Here is a 21,280-nt window from a genome sequence, read left to right as displayed (position 1 = left end):
ATAGCTCTCAATATTTTTCCTTAATATATTTACCTCTATATTCCTTTCCTCCCAAACCCAACTGCATATACAGGTACTATATTAATGGTTTCATGCACCTTATCTTCCCAATTCTGACCTGAGAGGACAGAGAACTTTTCTCTGTTCCTCTCAACCTCCCAGGGATCTATGCATATACAGTAATCTTTTAATAAATACTTGTTAAATAAAATGAATGAACAAGTTATGACAGTTAAAAGAAAAGGGACAAATAAAAGTTCCTTTATTCAACATTAAATCCTTTTAAAAGACTCTAGGAGGGCTCTCCTCCCGTTTAAACATGAGTTCAAGCTTTGTAAATTCTCTCCAGTGAAGGTTATTCTCCACAAGCATAATCTGGCCAGAGGAAGACAAAACCTGAAACCTCTCCAACCAGAAACAAACGTTTGTGAAAAGAGAAGAAAATTAAGTGGACCATCTGACAGGGCCCTCTCTAAGTAGGCCTAACAAGTGGTAATGTTCCAATACTACTGAAATAGTAATTCTCTGTGTTTATTGTTATGACTTAGTTTGCTTTTCTGTGATCACAAAAAAAATCATGCACATGATGCTTAAAATCCTTTAAGACTCCATCTTCTAAAAGAAGAAAAAATATCTTGAATTATATTCATAACTCCTTTCTTAAACAGTCAGATGAAAAAAGAAACTGGGAATTCATGTTTGCTACTAATTTCTAGTCCTTTTCTACACAATGATGGTCTGTGCAGAAGCAAAAGTGTAATAAGGGACATTTGGCTTATTCAAATCTACTCCCAAATTAGAAATGTCACCACAGATCAGAAATGTAGAATATTTGTAAACATTCTTTTTGACCCTAGTAGCAGAAGTCAGGAAAGAGGACCCAAACTTTCCCAGACAGGGCTCCCTCCCCCGTTCAAATACACATCCAACTCTCAAAGCATCAGTCATCTTTTATGCAGAAAACCTCTGCACTTGCACACCACTGCCCCCAGATTTCTGGGCCTTTGTTCGATCACTTGCCTCAAGAAACACAGAGACAGGTCTCCTGCTGAGAAGCCCCAGTGAAAAATAGCTTTCACCTGGAACTCTTCCCTTTTCCAAAGGAGTAGGTCAAGCTAGCTGGAAACTCACCGTTGCCAAAATCTGCCCAAGAAAGACAGGGGCACCAAATGGAAATGTCCAGGCCAGGCCACGATTGTGGTGAAGGAGGCAGGTGTTGTAGAGGAAACAGTGAGAGAGCAGCAAGAAAGAGGCTTGGAAGAAGCTCTTTCTAAACCCAGAGCAGCCCATGTTAGTGGACTGGCCTGGAAGGGCAGCTAGAAGAGGACGGTCTCCTGTTTTGTTCAGGCAGACCTACCAGGGGAATAAGAAGTGAAAAATTCTTACCTGTGGCGCACTGGCATTCATAACCATTTGGGTGATCTATACACTTTGCCCCATTCAGACATGGAGTACTGGAACAGTCGTCAATATCAATCTGGCAAACTGGCCCAGTGAAACCTGAAAAGGGTACAGCGATGACACAAGTCAAAGGGTTATCCTATGCCTTCCTTACTATGAGAATGATGCCCAAAGAGAACTGGGTTGCTATTGGCAGGGTTTATACCCATGGGTCAGCAAATGTAGAATTATTCTACCCAACAGGTAACTAGGATAACTGGGTTAGGCTCAGGGCATCAGAGGTACCTGTGTGTCTCTCTACCTTTTTCTTCCCACCACAGAGTTCACTTCTAGTTAAAGTAGGGACTGAATGGTTATAGGCAGAGCCCCCTAACAAGTGAATGTAGCTTCAGAAGAACTGGGACCTCCTCTCTAAAGAAACAAGAGAGGCTATAGACTCTGGCAGAAAATTTAGCACGTCTTCAACAACAGCTTTGGGGAGCCAAAGAAGAGACACAGCATTCTCTGCAAAGAATCGCCTTGTGCTGTTTCTGTACCCATGGGTGAAATGTCTAAAAATAATCATCTCACAGAAAGGTTTCAAGAATATGACCCACAGGAAAAAATAAAATCCTGAATAACCTAGAACTAAGGCTTCTGTGAGGTATGAACTTTCCCAAATGTACACACAGACAGAGAGGTCATGGGTCATTCAGAATAGACTTGGACTTCTGGCCACAAAGGATTTGGAAGATACACTGGCTGAAACAAATCCCCCATTTCTGTACACACACACTCCTATCCTGAAGCACTCACTTTAATGACTTCCTCATGTACAGCCCACACACGTTCTCTCCCTCCTCCCGTCCCTGTGGTCAGCCAGCTTTATGCTTTCAAAGAAAACGGGGGCAGGTGGTGGGCATTTACCAGGCGGACACAGACACTGGAAGCGATTGACTTTATCCACACACTGTCCATTGTTCACGCAAGGGTTGCTCTGACATTCATTTATCTCCAATTCACAATGCACACCTTTGAAACCTGGACAAAATGGACCACACAAGTGGCTTAGAAAAAGACAAAGGCATGTTCTAGCCAAGAAAGCACAAAGTTGCAAAGATGACTATATCCTCTATGAGTATGAACATTTCTGCAGAGGGAAAAGAGGACTCTGCTATGATTGGAAACAGTCACTGTAAGCAACAGCCAGACAGGGGAATATTCTGGGATATCCATGCCTCTGTGGAGAGGGGGAAGAGGTCACCTCCAAAGACCTTGCTAAGACCTAGCATGCCAACAAAGACCGAACCACATTCTCTGATCAGTCCAGGCTTTGCTTTCAGGACAGTGCCAGGCCCACAGGGTCCCCAGTCCAAGTTCCTAAAGACCAGCTGAGTCAGAGACGCTGTTGCTCTCAGGGTGCAAGTAAAGGTCAGGAAGGCCTGCCAAGGCTAGAGAGGCCAGCACCCTCAATCAGGCAAAGCAGCCACTGACAGCCGTCATTTTTAAGCTGGGTTTAGCGGTGCTGTCTGAGGATTCAAGCAATGGTCTCTGCAGAAGAGTTCCAGAGTATAACAAAGCATGTGTATCTCACTATGAGGTAAATGGCAAGAGCCTATACAATTATGGGTAAAGTTATTTTCTATAAATGGAATGGTATGCTATTTGTAACATATCAGGGGGTAAGGAAAGCTTGCTATTTAAAGAATTTTTATGATAAATCCTTTATTAAATCAAAGTATACTTGCATTTTAAAAATCTTCTGAATTTTTCTCTCACATGTATCTGGGTTTTGACATAATGGGATTGCTTTTCATAGCTCTAAGAATTCTAAGATGGCCTTACTCCTTAAGGGTCCCCTTGGCGGGGGATTAAATGGTAACAGAGCTTATGGAATTGCCACACTATACTGAGTGCTCTGCCTAAGAGAAGCACAGGGCAGTGCCTCCTGTCTAGATCCCACACACTGATGGCCCATGTACCTGGCATGCACAGACATGTGAAGCCTCCAATCTTATCCAGACAGGTGGCATCATTCTTGCAGGGGTCTGAATGGCACTCGTTGATGTCCATCTCGCAACGAGGCCCTGCATAGCCCTTCAGACACTCACAGTGGAAGGCACCATCTGTGTTCACACATTTTCCCGCATGCTCACAAGGATTGCTATTGGCTGGAAGACACAAGCACCAATCACCAGGATCAGAGCACTTGATGGGGCTTCCACAAACGTGGACTACAGAAGTGGGTCAGATTATTAGCATTAGGGCCAGGTCTTTAATAATCGGGTTCTCAATTTCCTATTTTCTTCTAATCAATCAATCAATAAGCAAGTAAGTAAATAAATAAACAAGATGAAGGAAGGAAGGAGGGAGGGAGGGAGGGAGGGAAGGAAAGGAGGAAGGGAGGAAATAAGGAAAGAAAGACAAATCAGGACAACCTCAACTCTTGTGAGTCTCTACTGTTCTTATGCCCAAACTGTCACTAAGGTAGGGCTTTATGTTAAGAGTCAAGTACAAACTTTCTATATATTTCAGTTCCCAGAATAGAATATATGGTTACACTGAAAGGTTAGCTGTGAACAGTGGGCATGTAACAGGTGAGATCCGAGGTTTGGGTGAAACATGCTCGTAGAGTAAAATGCGCTTCAGCTTAAATGCTTGCTGAGCTCGACAGACACCATGAGGAATCGGAAAGGTTCTGTGTACTCACCCATGGCACACTCATCCACATCTTCTGTACAGTCACCCCCTTTGTAGCCTTGTGGACAGGTGCAAATATACTGCCCGTTCAGAGGGTTGGTGTCACACAGTGCCCCCTTGTGGCAGGGGTTGCTGATGCATGCATCGTCCAGATGACATAAGAGACCTATCACAGGGTGGGGTAAGGAGAAGACAGAGAAAATGTCCCTTACTTGGGGAACAGTTTTCTCTTTCATGGAGGAGGGAAAACCTTATGACTGGCACATCAAAATCCAATATGAAGATTTAGAGGCAATTTCCTGACCCAATCTTAGGGACATGCTGCAGGCAGCAGCAAAGCAAGGAGCTTCTGCAGACAACCCTGATAGCCTGACCCTGAGCCCTTAGCTGGACCCCTCCCCAAGGGTAGATAAAGTGAGGCCATAAAGTGAGATGGTTAGATGATGGAGACAGGAAAAGGGAGATATACTTCCCATTGTGCTGTCATGTTTAGTTAACAAATAAAAATAGAGGACTCCCAGTTCAATGTGAATTTCAGAGAAACAACAAATAATTATTTACTATATGTCCCAAACAATACATACATCCTATATTTTATTAGGCAACCTACTTTCTTTCCCAAGATCATGCTACCTGATCATCTTGGGGCCACCTGCATTTCACGAGCCTCAGAAGAAAAAACCAGCTGAACGTCATCAGCCTATACTCGGGCAGCTTTTTAATAGTGTCAACATTCCTGGCTCAAGTGCCCTCAGGACTCTGAAGATATTACTAGGCCCCATGTTCTGCAGAGTTCACATGGGAACTGGATTTTCCAGTCTGAAATTAGCTTAAGAAGAGGTGACTAAGGCTTCTTCTACAAAGCTGGAGGTGGGGCTTTCGGAAAGGCATAGATATAAGAACATTTCAAAACTGCTAGGCACCAAGTTCTCTCACTAAGCAATCTCCTTCCATCACATTCCTCCCTTCACTGCTCTATTCCTAGAACCAGAAGCTGTTAAACTGAAAGGCTAGAGCAAGGTTAACTTTGCAGTCTGTAAAAACCTTCCCTTAGAGGACAATATGGAGAGCTGGAATGCACTTGTTTCCCTCTTGCCAGCTTTTTCTGAGTAAATGGATTATTTCTTCTTAAAATTAACTGCCTACATCCATTTGTGAGTAATTTTGTCTTAATTTCTGAGAAATTCATCTTAATTTCGGAGTTGCCTTTCAGCTTAAAATCTTAAGGAGGGCTATAGATGTTCCCAAGGCAATAGTTGCTAACTTTCATTTTGGAGGGATGAAAAACTGAGGTACACAGAGTTGAGAGCCAAAAGTCCTAAGGAAGAAAACTAATTTCACAGCACTTTGGCTAATTACATTTCCAGAAGAACAGCTTTGAGAGGCATGTTCCTACAGATGGAAATTAAAAGGACATACCCCAAAAGGGATGAAAGAGAAGGCGGCAGAAATCCCGACGGCTCACCAGCCCTTTCCCTCATTTCCAGCTCTGTTCTTCCGCTGGCCTTACCTGCCTTTCCTTCTGGGCACATGCAAGAGAAGGAGGCCACACGATCAATGCAGGTGGAGCCTGGAGTGCAGGAGGCGAAGGCGCAGTCATCAATGTTCTCACTGCAGTCATCTCCACTCCAGCCATTAACACACACACAGCCATAGCCCCCATTGCGGTTGGTACAGGTGCCCCCGTTCTGACAGGCATTGGGTTGCAGCAGGCACTCATCCACATCCTCTGTGCAGAACTGTCCTTTGGGGGGGAAAGCGCCTTTGATTAGGGTTCTTAAGTCTCAGAGGATTAGTACCATACCAGCCCCGACACACTCTTCACCCTCATGTGACCTGCCTGAAATTGAGGCAAAATTAACTCACAGCAGACCAGGTCCTCACATGAATTTTAAGGCCACCTTGAGACATCCATATAGTTATTCCAGGCAAATAATTTACAGAATGCAAGTTGCCATCCCTAGAAACTCTGACACCATGAAATCTAGCCAACCTATCAAAGAGAAAATTGAGTCTTCTAAGATCCTTAAATCTGATTTGGTTAAATCCCTGGGACAATGAATACATAAGTGAGAAGAGCAAGGAGAGAAGAGTCTAAGAAATGAGTAAGGACAAGAATAATGAGAAGCAACCTAAAAATCAAAGCTTTAGGGCTACTGTTCTATATCTTGACCGTATCAATGTCAATATCCTGTTTATGATGCTGGATAGTAGTTCTGCAGGGCGATGTTACCATTGGGGAAGACTTGGTTAAGGGTAAACAGTATCTCTCTGTTAATTCTTACAACTTTGTGTGAAACTATAATTATCTCAAAATAAAAGGTTTAATTAAAAATAACAGTAGGGTTTCCCTGGTGGCACAGTGGTTGGGAGTCCACCTGCCGATGCAGGGGACACGGGTTCGTGCCCCGGTCCGGGAGGATCCCACATGCCGCAGAGCGGCTGGGCCCGTGAGCCATGGCCGCTGAGCCTGCGCGTCCGGAGCCTGTGCTCCACAACGGGAGAGGCCACAACAGTGAGAGGCCCGCGTACCGCAGAAAAAAAAAAAAAAAGAAAGAAATAATAATTAAAAAATAATAATAATAATGGTAAGGGCAAGCAAGGGTAGAGAGAAGAAATTAAGGAACTAAGGACAATAAGAGCCACGTGAATATGTGAATATGAATGTGTGAATGTATGAATATGTGAATATGAATGTGAAAGGCAAAGCCAAGATGATGAGACTGGAGCAAATACTGGATTAGTGGAATAAGATGTGGGAAGCTGACCTAATGTAGTAGAAGATGGAAAAGGATTAGTTTGTTCTGCCTAAAAAAGCAAACTGAAGGATGATAATAAGACCACTTCTGAATGGACTGCAGGTCACTATGAGAGCAAGGATGGGGGACTATGGCAAAGGCTCTTAGGCCCAGTGACAATCGACTTATAAGCAAGGAAGTTGTGATTAGCAAGCATTTAGTGCCAGGCCACCTGAGTTGTAAAACAAACTGATGAATCTTTCTTATCAGAGGTCTTTTAATACCAGTTTAGGGAGCTACCAAAGGGAATGAATATTCAGGTCATATGAATTCTCTAAAACAGAACATGACAAGTGGCTAAAACCCAAAAAACCTCAAGGTGTCCTTAATTCTTTCTCTGTAAAAAAACTCACTGGATAACTCAAAAAGGCACTCTGATGAAGAGGCCTCTTAATGACAAAGCACAGGACTTTTATACTCAGAAAATGCCAAGGCTATACCTAGTCCCCAGACAACAATTCAACTTGGCTCAAGTATTTCCAGAGTCTGCAAAGTGCCCAACTGTGTAGCCATCACTGCTAACAGAAGCTAGCTGTGTCTGATCCAACCTAACTGACAACCTATTCTTAACTCCTATCTAACCTATACATCCATTATTACAGAACTAACATCATTCTATTGCACTTCTTTGATCGCACAGCAATCTCCCATCACTTGGCTGCAGGCAACCTCAGTTCAGGGATATTTTTTGTATTCCCAGCTAAGATTCCTCTACCTAAGATGGCAGAATGGGTGTGTGGGCATCTCTGGAACTCTGCGCTCAGGACCCTCTTCTGTGCTGCTCTCCTCACCCCACTTCATCCACATAATTCTTGAAGGAGCCACCATGTCTTTACATGATCATGCATATGCCTTCCTGGTCACAGCTGACTGATCCAGGGTGGGCATCTTATACAAACTGTCACTGTGTCTCTTTTCCAAACTTTTGGACTAGAGACCCTCTACCACATGGACCAAAAGAATAACATGACCAGTCTACACACAAAATGATAACAGTGAATCAGAAGTACACAAGAAAAGAAAAACAGAATCTGGGGGCATTCAAGTTACTGGTTCCAATTGTTCCCAAAGACCGACTCTTCATAAGTCCATTCAAGAGCACAGCCATTCTGAGAGATGTCCCTTCCAACAGGTTTCCCTAATTTCAGATGGGGATCTGTCAATTGCAACCTGCAGTATTAACTAATACAAAGTGAGTGAGCGAGTGAGTGAGTGCAGGAGCAATCACTTCCCCAGGGGAGACGATGTCATTTAGTATAGAAAGCTTTGCTCCCCTACTTTACTGGCAGAAATGCTACCTCAGACTAAAGACAGGTGTGTAATTAAGATGCAGGTGGGATTTAGAAATGAAAACATAACCAAGAAGCAGGTGAAGAGTTTCTGTAACCTGGAAATTACTGAGAGTCTTGTCTCTTACACTTATGACTCAAGTACCATGCTATCATCAAACCAAACTGACTTGCTGAATGTGAGAAATTTGGATGTTATTTTTCTTTCTTATTGGCTCTGTGATAATTCTGAGTATGAGACACTGTGATTTTAAAACATCTCATATGTATTTCATATGCATTATAATACCCAGACACTTAAATATTGTAGTAAGACAGACTAGGTTAATGAAACAATGCTTGGAATGAAAGTTTTGTTCTCTTGGAAAAGGAAACCAAGAGTCACTGATTGCGTACTATGAACCAGGCATTGTGCTTGAGTTGTCACAATCATTATCTCATTTATAGTTAAGGAAACGGGCTCAGAGAAGTAAAATAACTTGCCCGTTGTGAGGCAGGGAGAGCTGGGATTTAAACTAGAGCCGCTGACTCTTAAATTCGTAGCAAAGACTTGAGGTGTGAATCTCACCATATCAAAACAATCTCTGTGCATCTCAGTCTTCCCAAGCACACAAAGGCATGGGGAAGGAGACAGGACAGGAAAGTTGAAGATTAAAATCATGACTCGCACCATCAAATTACTGGGGAAAATTATGTCCAAAAAATCAAATGTATTTTTTGAGTACAGTTGACTGTTTTTCTAATGAGGGTGATTTTTGAAGGTTAGATACCTTCATCAAATACCTTAGGTGTTTGGTGTTAGATACTGTTAGAGAAATCAAATCTACAGAGTCAGGAGAATACTGGCTTATAAATAATCTTTTCTAGAATGGATCATTTTTCTCTAAGGTTCAGGCACATTTCTCCAGAACAAAACCCTTCCCAGGCATATTTATACCAGAATTTTTTCCTCATTCCAATTCTAGCAACCAGTCATTACATTCAGAATATAAAAACAGTAACCAGGGTGCCACTAAATTGCTTGTTCCAAAATTCCCAGTGGAAAGTCTGCCAACATACTGTACTTCCTTCATGTCACCACCCCTCTTGGCAAAGGAGGAAACCAATGCAGAAGCCTAAAAATAAGAAACGTGAGGCTCAGAAAGGTTAGGTAACCACCAACCCCACCATCCCCACCCAGAGTCATACACTGGTAAGTCAGAGCACTATCATTCAAACTCAGATCAATTTGACTCCAAAACTACTGTTCTTTCTACTGCAGCACAGTTAACTATCCAGCCCTGGGTTTGGTCCACAAGATCTACAGACTAAGTCCCCGATCCTAGGCTCTTAAAGCACACAGAGAAGGCATGGAAGCATGAGACAATAAAAGAAGACCCTTGGTAGAAATGAATAAAGACAAAAAGTCACTAAGTACTGAAATAGGAAAGTTTCTTGGAGATCTACTAGAAGGGCTGAGTCCATTGCCTGAGGTCATTCAGCTTTCCCCACTACTCCATGGCAAGGAAGCGTCAGCCTCAGCTGGAGGAAGAAGGCTTACTCAGGTTGGTAGGGTTAGGCCTTGAAGACGTCAAAATGACTGGAGTCTATTCTTAGTTGGGGTTTGAAATGAGAAAAGGCTGGAGACCATGTGAGGCTTTGAATTCTAACATGAATTCTGAACTTGATACAGCAAGCAAAGGGAAGTTATTGCAGGCTCTCAGGTGGGGGAAGGTATGATCAAAGTTGCATGTGAACATTCGTCTGCCAGTAGAGTACAGGAGGGACTAAAAGCAAATGACTTTCTTTTCGTAGGGAGGGAAGGAGAAAGCACTAAGTGAGGAGCTACCTAGCACATAAAAGCCTCTGGTGAAAAGCGAGAGCTGCGTTCTTTCCATGGCCTGCCTAGCTACTACACCTCCAACCCAAACAAGTCTCAGCCTGTGTCGGCACACAAACTCTGCTGGTGGACTCCCAAAATATGTTGCACAAAGCTCGGTGAGGCAAGTTTTTGAGGGCATCAATGATCCCTCTTACTAATTTCACCTGCCAGGTACTGCAGGCTACTGGCATCTGACATTGGGACTAAAGCAGGGGGCTATTAGGCTTTTCCCATCTCCTATTAGAAAGGAAACCACTTGTTTCTAGAAACTACTTTCTCTATTGCCACTATGAGTCTGTACTAACTTGGTATGAAATGCTACACTACCGAATCCCTGGCTGACACCTTAAACACTTAGAGCCACCTGCATATACTGATAATTCTCTGGGTGACAGCTTTTGTTTCATAAATCTATCTCAAATCTCTGTCTTTCCTTCATATATTTTACTCTATAGCCACAATGGCTTCCTGTTGGCTCCTTTCCTACCTCAGAGCCTCTGCATAACCTGTTCTCTTCACCTCAAATATCCTTCTTCCTCTTATTCGTATGGCTAATTAATATTTCATACCTTGACCTTCCTTATAATGTAAGTAGACCTCCAAGCTCACACTCCTCATTTTTCTCCTTCATTACACCTACTCCATTCAGTCTGTCTTATCATTTATCAAATGGTGTAATTTTATATTCATTTGTGTTTTGCAGTTTCTGTCTCTGTTACACTATAAGCTCCATGACAGCAAGGACTTTGTTGGCCATTCACCTCGGTTTACATGTCAGGCACTGTACCAGACACTTAGCGTCAGTGGTGAAACAGACCTTAGATTCAACCTAATGTGCTCATTTTACAGACAAAACTAGGACCAGAGAGGCACAGTGACTTGTCCACATTTACACAGCTAGTTGGAAGAAGAATTAGAAATAGACAAAATTAAAAACGGAAATCAAGTGCTGAAAAGGACATTGGGGTGTGAGATCACAACACTTCAAGTTAGTCTTCAAAATGACTGTTGAGGGAAAGGGCAGGGTTGAGAAACGTATGGGAAGAGCAAGATGCCTAAGCAGTGCTACAAATGAAGATAATACAACTAAGAACAAGTATGCTATTTTATATATAGTAGTGTATATATGTTAATCCAGCCTCCTAGTTTATCCCTCCCCCCATCCCCCTTTCCCTTTGGTAACCTTAAGTTTGTTTTCTATGTCTGTTTTGTAAATAAGTTCATTTCTATGTTTTTTTAGATCCTACATATAATTTATATCATATGATATTTGTCCTTCTCTGTCTTAGTATGATAATCTTAGTATGATAATCTCTAGTTCCATCCATGTTGCTGCAAATGGCATTATTTCATTCTTTCCTATGGTTGAGTAATATCCCATTGTATATACGTACCACATCTTCTTTATCCATTCATCTGTCGATGGACACTTAGGTTGCTTCCATGTCTCGGCTATTGTAAATAGTGCTGCAATGAACATTGGGGTGCATGTGTCTTTTCGAATTACGGTTTTCTCTGGATATATGGCTAGGAGTGGGATTACAGGATCATATGGTAGCTCTATTTTTAGTTTTTTACGGAACCTTCATACTGTTCTCCACAGTGGCTGTACCAATTTACGTTCCCACCAACAGTGTAGGAGGGTTCCCTTTTCTCCATACCCTCCCCAGCATTTATTATATGTAGAGTTTTTGATGACAGCCATTCTGACTGGTGTGAGGTGGTAGCTCACTGTTGTTTTGACTTGCATTCCTCTAATAATTAGTGATGTCAAGGACCTACTGTATGGCACAAAGAACTGTACTCAATATTTTGTAATAACCGATAAGGGAAGAGAATCTGAAGAAGAATATATATATATAAAAAACTGAATCTGTGCTGTACGCCTGAAACTAAAACAATATTGCAAATCAACTATACTTTGATTAAAAATAAATAAATAAAATATGACACAAATGAACCTATCTACAAAACAGAAACACACTCACACACAGAGAACAGACTTGTGGTTGCCAAGGGGGATGGGGGTGGGGAAGGGAGTCTGCGGTTAGCAGATGCAAACTATTATATATAGGATGGATAAACAACAAGGTCCTACTGTATAGCACAGGGAACTATACTCAATTATCCTATGATAAACCATAATGGAAAAGAATTTAAAAAAGAATGTATACAGGGCTTCCCTGGTGGCGCAGTGGTTGGGGGTCCGCCTGCCGATGCAGGGGACGCGGGTTCGTGCCCCGGTCTAGGAAGATCCCGCATGCCGCGGAGCGGCTGGGCCCGTGGGCCATGACCGCTGGGCCTGCGCGTCCGGAGCCTGTGCTCTGTGGCGGGGGAAGCCATGGCGGTGAGAGGCCCGCGTGCCGCAGAGGAAAAAAAAAAAGTTAAAAAGAATGTATACATATGTATAACTGAATCACTTTGCTGTACAGCAGAAATTAACACAACACAATCTACTATACTTCAATAAAAAAATAAATTTATTAAAAAAAGAAAAATAAGTACGTGGTATTGATTTTGTAGGAGTGGGGTCACTTTCATAATGATCTTTTCTTATTGCACTGTCCTATGGTCTTAAAAGCAAAGGATGAATGAGTAAGACTACGGGCAGTGCCTGTGTCACAAAATATAACAGAGTGAACCCAATAGGACTGTACTGAAATGGGAACTATGACCTGGGCCTCACGAGCATCAAGTTCTAGCCATGTGAGCTTAGGACCACTAAACAGACACCATTTTATGAGCTGCAAGACATCGGGATACAAACAGTTCATTATGGTTTTCTCAGCACACCACAAACAAATCATCATTCTGACTTGGAGTTACAAGTGACTGGGAAACAAGAGGAGGAAGGGGAAAAAGGAAAGAAAAGAAATGGTCGCTGAGCCTTAGCACTTCTGGAAGAAGCCCTCCCCTCCTAGTCACCTCTCAACTTGGGCGGGGAGAACCTTTCACCACATCAACGGCCCTGCTAAGGGGCAACTCTCATTAGCAACAACAATCACCACGTGAGGAACATGTAAAAATGAGCTTGGCTGACCCCTGCCCTGACCCTGCTACCTCCTCTTCTTTGGTTAAGTCAAGAGAATTCGGTCTCCAATATACGCTTCCAGCCAGCAGTCACCCGGGCTCCTGAGTTGGGGAGTTTCATCTTTTCATATCATAGCAGGGTATTCTTGTAACCTCTGTCCTACAAACCTTCTCCTCTACACACAGGAGAGTTTCCATTCCGCTCCTGAAGTGAAAGGGCAGAGGACAAGCTTGACTATTCTACAACTTCCCAGGACGAAAGATGGTTGAAACATTTTGCACAAACACTGGAGTCTACAGGGTCTGCCTAATGAGGGGCTGTGTGCATGCACTAACGTACAAGCACACACATGTATATATGAGGCTAGGGTTACAAGTGGCTAAGGGGATCCTGTAGGTGTGCGGGATACACATGCAGATAAACGCAAGAATCTCAGTGAACATTCCCATGAATCCTAGACACCATCACCTTTTTCAGGCCTCCTCAAAAGCCTGGTTTCCCTGCACCCTGATCAATTATTTTTTTCTAAAGAGTCACCAACTTAATCTCATCGTGTACAGTGGATTCTGCCATTTGCCTGTTCAAGCCCTTTGATGCCTTCCATTACACTCAGGATAAAATTCTAAGTCCTATCTACATTTTCTGCCTACCTCTCCAGTCTCTCCCCTTGAAATACCACTCGTGCCAGGCACTCTGGCTTTTTATTTTTATCCCTTCTCAACACGATCACAATCTTTCCCCCCTACAGGTCTTTGCACAAGCTGTTCCCTGTACCTGGAGCACTCTTAGGCTCAACCATCCCCTAATAATTCATACCCACCGTCCACAGCTGAAAGAGACAGTACATACCTACCCCAAACTCAACTAGTTCTACCTGTTAATATGCTAATAACCTCTACTTTTCCCACTAGGTATTTATTATAGTTCAAAATCTTACAGATAATATGCTTTATGTCTGTGTTACTAGACTGTAAGTTCCATGGAGAAATGGGTGGTACCATTTACTTCATCAGTGAATCCCTAGCACTTAGCACATGCCCAGCTAATAATATTTCTTGAGAAGTAATCAAAAATATTTGTTAAACAAATTTGATCTGCTCTTGTCTTCTCTCACTTAAGTCATTCTAACCTCAAAATAATAATCATCTTTCAACTCATCTCCCTCACACTTTTAGGGTGTCTCTATCCTATTCATACTCCCAAACTTTCCATCACCCCCTTATTTACATCCCCCCATCAATACACATGCCTCTCATTCCACCCTCTTCCTTAGCTGCTGAACTCCATCTCATTGATTCCACACCAAATTCACCCTGCCTTTTGACCTGAATCCTTCAACTGTGTCTCAAGGGTGACTCTATATTGTGGGGTACCTTACTTCTTCAATTGAAACCCAAGATTGCCCTAAAGACTACATCCCATCAGCGGGCAGCCCTCCTCAGTAGAGGTCCTCCTCTTCCAGTTGCCTCCATCTGCATGAAGGTAAATAGGCAAAGAATCACTCTTTCCTTTATTTCCTAATGGTGCTACTGACTTCAAATAGTAAAAATAGACTTATTCAGCTGTTTCTAGGTACTAGACACTGTGATGAGTGCTTACACTGATTGTCAAACGTAATACTATCATACAAAATTAGTCCAGATTTACAGACATAGTACAGACCCGGTCCACACTGAAGAAAGATACTAAAGTGTCTCAGGGAAGTAAGGAGAAGAGACCCTGACAGCACCCAATAATAGCCCTGAATTTGGAGGCATGAAATTGGGCCAGGAACAAACGGGAAAATTTAATGCTCCATTCATTCATTCATTCAACAAATATGTATATACTACATGCCAGGCTTGACCTGAGACTAAAATGGTAAACAAAAGAGTTGTGGATTGTACCCAGAACGTACAGATAAGTAAGGGTTTTACAACCAAATAAATAGTTATAATAGTGGGTAAGAAGTGCTCTAATAGATACGTATTGCCTTAGGAACACAGGGCAGAACAGAGAAGAACTATGTTCTGCAGGTCCAGTGGGGGATGCTATGTTTCACTGGCAAGCCAAGATTATGGCCTAAAGGCAGCCTGTAGCAAGGCAGTGTGGGTTTTTTTGACAATTCACTTTCCTACAGACTACACCTTCAAACCACCTAAGGTTGCATTTACAACAAAAATTTATCATACAAATATTAACTGTAATGGCAGCATATGTCTTGATATTCTAAGATCACAATCGTCTCCTGCTTTAACTATTTCTGAGGTTCTTTTATCCATGTGTTCACTGCTGTGTGTTCCAAACCCAGAATGATGCCCTCGTGCCAGAGAGTGCACAAATCTATAAAACAGACGGAGATAAGTACAACGGAAATCTCATGAACGGACTCCAAAGTATGCCACGTGATGCTACTTTAAAGTCAGAATAAGTGCATTACAGCTGAATAAATTGTAAATTACTGTTAAGAAAGAGAGAGAGAGAGAGAGAGAGAGAAAGAGAGAGACTTTGTATGTTAACCAGGTTGTGTAAGAATGTGTACGTATGTGAGAGGATGTGTACAAAGGGGGATGGTGGGGAGGGTACTTCAGGCAGAAGGAGGTGTATGTGTACAGGTTTGAACAGAAGGCAAAATGTGACTTATTTGAGGCAATGAAAAAAAACACTGTGGTTCAATTACAAGGCATGCATCCGTGGAGATAAGGCTGGAGAGGGAGTTATACTCAGAGCCTTGGAACTCTATCCAAAGACAAGGGGGACCTACCGAATCACTCTAGGCAAAGAAACAACACAACCCAATTTGTGTTTCAGAAAGCCCACCATGCTGCTACGGGGAGAATGGACTGAACTCCACCCCATCCTTCCAGGTCAACAGTAATTTAAAGCACTGAGGAGTCCCAGGGCTCCTGTGGCCGCTAGAGCAACAAGAAAGTCTGTGGTGCTTCTGGGGCAAATTCCGGATGCAACAGCACTAAAGAGCATCCAGCCTCAGCCACTAGAGGGGATGGAGGTCGTGTCAATGCCGGGTATTCAGACAGCTGATGCTGGCACAGAGGCTTCTCCACACAGAGGAAATGGTACCACACTTCTGTCTCCCTGCCAGGAGGTCCACACTCTGGCTCTTGCACTTCCTTGGGCTGCTGGGCTGTTAAACAGTTTACATAAAGAGCCCCTCACTTCCCTGGAAGAAGAAACTAACTGTAGCAGGGGTTCCAAAGACAATCAATCTACTCTATTTATGGGCAAGCCATTACTAATGAGCAGAATGAGTAAAACAAAAAACAACCTGGAGTCCATTAGAACATTTTTCAATATAAAAGATGTAGAGGTACCACTTAAAATGTAGATGAAAAGCATACTTGTGAAAAATGTGCACTTCCAGAAACTAGTACATTATAGAAAGAATTGGTTCTGTATTCTAAAGAATTTTATACACATGTAGGTTTTCAGAAGAAATGAAAATATAGGGCATCATACTCTGATGAAATGGGGTGGGCTGAGACAAAGGCAGAAATAGAGAGGACCTAGATGCAATGAGTAAATACTATAAGAATATAAGAATGTAAATCAACTATACTCCAATAAAAAATTTTTTTTTCAAATATAAGAATGTCGTTCAAATATGAATCAGAATTGAAAATGATAAAGGACAGAACTGACAATGAAGAAAATCATTTATGAAGGCAAAACTTAGGAAGCTCTTGTGAAATGCAAAGAAAAAAACAAGCAGATTAAAATATAGAGAGAAAAGATTTTAGCTATGGGAAGAATGAAGACCTAGTGTAAAGGTAATAGGTGTTCCTGAAGACACAAAAACAAATGAGAAACATAATCTTTTCTGAGGTGAGAATAGAACTAAGTCTGCAGATCCAAAGGGCTCGAAAAGACTAGGAAAAAATAATAGGAAATATACCTATACCAATATTGGTTAAAGTTCTGATTTTAAAGAGGGAGGAGAGAGGTGAAAGGAAAGACAGAAAGACAGAGAGGGAGAGAGAGAATGACTGAGCAGACACTGGACTTCCCTATAATACTCATTACAAGAAGCAAAGGAACAATATCTAGGAACTTCATAACAATGTAATTTGTGACCCAAGAATTCAGTATCTATACAAAATGCCATTTGTGTATGAAGGCAACTAAATTAAAAAAATATTTTTCAAATATACAAGAGCTCTGAGGATATGCCAACATGTCACTTTTCTGTAAAAAAATTCTCAAAGATATACTTATTTGACTGAAAAAGTAAATGAAAATAAAAAACTCAGGAATGAGAAGGTTGTGATATAAATGTACTGGTAGTTAGCATAGAACAACTTATACAGAGAACTAAGCCTAAAGTGTTATAAATTGGATTTTAAAACAGTATACATAGCAATAATTTTTAAAGAACATGGGTAAGACTTTAAATTTCAGTAATAATACTACTAAAATATAAATTTTAAAATCCCAGATCACATGAACAAAACCTGGAGAGTGAGGAGAAGATTAAGAGAAATATGTTCATTCCTTACCTTACAGAAAAGGATATACTTTCATTTTTGACAGAAAAAAGTAGAGAGATGAATGCAAATCCAAATTATTCTAAACATGTATATCTTTTAAAATTAAAAAAACACTAAACACTAAATATAATTTAAATCATTTCACCTCTATTGTCCTCGTGGACCAACTTCCACTTCCTTGAATTACTTAAGGACATGGTTTATGTTCCTCTCATTCTGTGCTCTCCCATCTCCCATGAAATCAACATCTGGGTTGAGGACCAATAAGGTCATCTGAGCCAAGAGTTCTTACTTTTCTCAACTCAACAGACCTCCACATCCACTCATTATCACAAACAGACTCACATTCTGGATCTCATTATAAGACACTCATTGTTCCAACTCCAAGATCTCAAACTGGTACTTCCACTCTCTGAATATAACTTCCAATCTCCCTTCTCTCCCATTCCCAACAACCATTTCACTTAATTTTTCCCCACTACAACTTGAAAGAGTAAACCACTCCTAAATAACCCAGTTCACTAACCAACGTCTTTCCAGCTGCCTTAACTCTTTGTCTAGCCAAGGTTCTATGGTTAGTCACATGAATGAAGTTTCTGTCCCTAAAGCTACTGCCCTGCTGCCCCGTCTCTCTCTTTCTGTCCCCCCATTTTTTACCTGTACAAAATCTTGAATAAGTGATTTATTCCCACTCCTCCTTTTACTCCTCCCTCAATATCCACTTTTCTCTTTAACCTCTTGCAATCTGGCTTTCTTCTCTCCTTTATGGACAAACTCCATTTTAGAAGATTTCCAGTGACCTCAAAAATTCTGACTAACTCTCTGCAATTATCATTTGGATTTGAGTCTCCAGGTTGTCATTCATTCAATAACCATCATTTGTTAAAATTGGTCCTGGGAATGCCAAAATAAGTAAGGCCAGTTCCCAATTCCCCAGAGGCTGAGAGTGTATTAGGTGAGGTAATAAGCATACAAAACAGTAAGAGCAGTATAATATTGCAGGCGCTATAACAGAGGCATGTAGAGTTGAGTCAAAGGTACAATCTTAAAATGCACCCCGACTCAGTGATGCTATAATGGCAGAGCTTCTTCTGAACTCTTACACATCCCCTTCTCTCACCTTCATTCTTTGGATCCCTTTCCTCATCAATTTTTTTAAGTGTAGACTTAAGATCCAGACCCTCTGGCCTTCTCAGTTCTCACACTTTCCTTACAGACTTGAACATTTCCAAGGAAACCAAAAGTAAGACTCAAAATCTGAGTCTCTAGCCCCTACCTCCATTTTGACCTCCTAGGTCTTACTGCTGAATGTTTTCACTTGGAAAACTCACCTCAAACTCACCACCATCTCTAGCCTATTTCTTTATCTCTGTCAACAGTCCCCACATTCTCCCACTACTCAGATTTTAAAATAGAAGTTAACTCTTCTCAATCTCCCCTCTCACCCAAACGAGTGCTTAGATCAGTGGTCCCCAAACTTCTTGGTCCCAGGGACCGGTTTCTTGAAATACAAATTTTCCAAGGACCAGAGGGCGGGGCAATGGTTTTGGGGTGTTTCAAGCACATTACATTTATTGTGCACTTTATTTCTATTATTATTGCATTGCAATATATAATGAAATAATTATACAACTCACCATAATGCAGAATCAGTGGGAGTCCTGAACTTGTTTTCCTGCGACTAGATGGTCCCATCTGGGGATGATGGGAGACAGTGACACCCAAAGTGTGTTGCTTATGTCCAGTCTACTCCATAAGATGCAGCTTCACTGTCACTTGCCACTCACTGATAGGGTTTTGATATGAGTCTACAAGCGATTGATTTATTATGGGCTCTGTGCAGTCACACCTCTCTGCTAATGATAATCTGTATTTGCAGCCGCTCCCCAGCGTTAGTATCACCGCCTCGGCTCCCCCTCCGATCATCAGGCATTAGATTCTCATAAGGAGGGGCAACCTAGATCCCTCGCATGCGCAGTTCACAGTAGGGTTCGCGCTCCTATGAAAATCTAATGCGGCTGCTGATCTGACAGGAGGCGGAACTCAGGTGGTAACTAGAGTGATGGGGAGCGGCTGTAAATACAGATGAAGCTTCGCTCGCTCACCCGACACTCACCTCCTGCTGTGCGGTCCAGTTCCTAACGGGCCACGGACTGCTACCAGTCCATGGCCTGGGGGTTGGGTACCCCTGACTTAGATGGTCCCCAATTCCTATCCATGCTTCTTTCAAACTCATGATCATTCCTACTTTTTAACTCCTATTGTGGTTATGTGTTGACTTCCTTATTTCTTCCTAGTGAATTTGACCATTCTTCAAAGATTAGGAATTGATATATATCTTTTCTGTGTCTCTTATAGCATCTAGCATAGTATGTAACTGTAAGTTAATCAGTAAATATCTGTTATTGAAGCTACCTTACAACCATTCTCTGAGGGCTTGAAAAGTCATGAAATGAAACTGGATCTTTCCTGGGATGCAGCAAAAGCCAGACATTGAGTCATGGACCACGAGGGCAGAAAAGATCCTTCAGTCTCACCTCCTGCATTTATTGGGCCACACTAACCACTCACCCCTGTTCCCACCAACACAACCACTAATTAGCTCTGAGACCTCTGGGATGACAGTGCTTTAGGTTAGCACTCCGGCAGTCTGCTCAAATGATAGCAAACTGAGGTTGGGTTGGGGGGATGGAGCAGAATTCAAAAAAACAGGCTTATTTTCAAATCCCCACAATCAAGTTGACAGCAGAGAAATTGAAACGGGAGATGCATTTTTCCATTCCTCCATGCAGACTACAGATGAAAAAACTTTTGCAGTCCCAGATATACTTAGTTTCCACTCTCACCAAAACGCTCCATTTCTATAGTATTAAAAATACAGAAAAGTGATTTTGAGAAAAGCCTCATTCTAGAGAACAACTTACACCAACTAGAGGCAAGTCTGAAATAGGAGCACTGAGTTCAAAATCAAAATACCACCATGAAAAGACTCCATTCCCAGAGAGCACCACTGGCAGTATGTACTTGGTGATTTGTGCCAAAAATTTTTGCTGAAGTTGGAGCAATTGACAGCAAAGGAAATCTTAACTAACACGTTAGGTTCATCATGCTATAAAGGAGAGCTGAGAGAAAATGTGATTGGTTTCATTTGACTCATGTCCACCTAACTTCCATTGTTCACTTCTGCTTAGTGTCCCAAAGCACTATTCCAAGCCCAAGCTGAAATTACATTTCTGGGTTCTGCACAGGAAAATAAATCATGTCTGCCCTAGGAGTGAACCCAAAACCAAAAGCAGCCAGAGAGGAATTTGTGAGTTGAGTTTAGAGTCAACTTTAATTCTGAAGGAAATGAACCTTTAAAAGGAAAATTCAAATAACAACCTATGTAGACAAAACATTAATCTACACGGCTTCAATTAATTTGGGGACCTTTTGTAACTTTTTTTCTTAAGTGGATATCTGCCAGAGCAGACCTTCTCTCATAAGATGGCTTGGAGCCAAAGACAGTAATAGTCAAGACATTTGTGCTCAGGCTTCCTCAAATCCTTAGGTATACATACATATCCTAAAGGAACATCCAACTACCGACTTATCTCTATAACAAGATTCCTATTAAAAAAAAAAAAAAAGTAAACCATTTGCCCAACTCCCAACACCAATTTCTTTCTTCCCCCTGGGCTTTAGTTTGTCCAGAAGAGTGGTAGCCTTTGAAGGCACAAATTAGTACTATTTTAGAC

General features: G+C 41.8%; 1 protein-coding gene across 1 annotated transcript in view; it reads right to left on the bottom strand.

Moving 5' to 3' along the window:
* The window catches only part of NOTCH2 (notch receptor 2), a 178,504-nt gene that overhangs the window by 56,449 nt on the left and 100,775 nt on the right, over positions 1 to 21,280 (bottom strand). Inside the window, exons 6-10 of the mRNA XM_082663714.1 lie at positions 5,591 to 5,824; positions 4,091 to 4,246; positions 3,363 to 3,551; positions 2,308 to 2,421; positions 1,387 to 1,500 (exon numbers count right to left, since the gene is read on the bottom strand). Of these exons, the coding sequence (XP_082519840.1) occupies positions 1,387 to 1,500; positions 2,308 to 2,421; positions 3,363 to 3,551; positions 4,091 to 4,246; positions 5,591 to 5,824 (807 nt within the window). The remainder of the gene's footprint in view (positions 1 to 1,386; positions 1,501 to 2,307; positions 2,422 to 3,362; positions 3,552 to 4,090; positions 4,247 to 5,590; positions 5,825 to 21,280) is intronic.

The sequence above is a fragment of the Grampus griseus genome (genome assembly GCF_964374135.1).
Source record: "Grampus griseus genome assembly, chromosome: 1".
Taxonomy (NCBI): domain Eukaryota; kingdom Metazoa; phylum Chordata; class Mammalia; order Artiodactyla; family Delphinidae; genus Grampus; species Grampus griseus.
The sequence above is the reverse complement of the archived record's forward strand: the minus strand, read 5'-3'. Positions and strand labels throughout refer to the sequence as shown.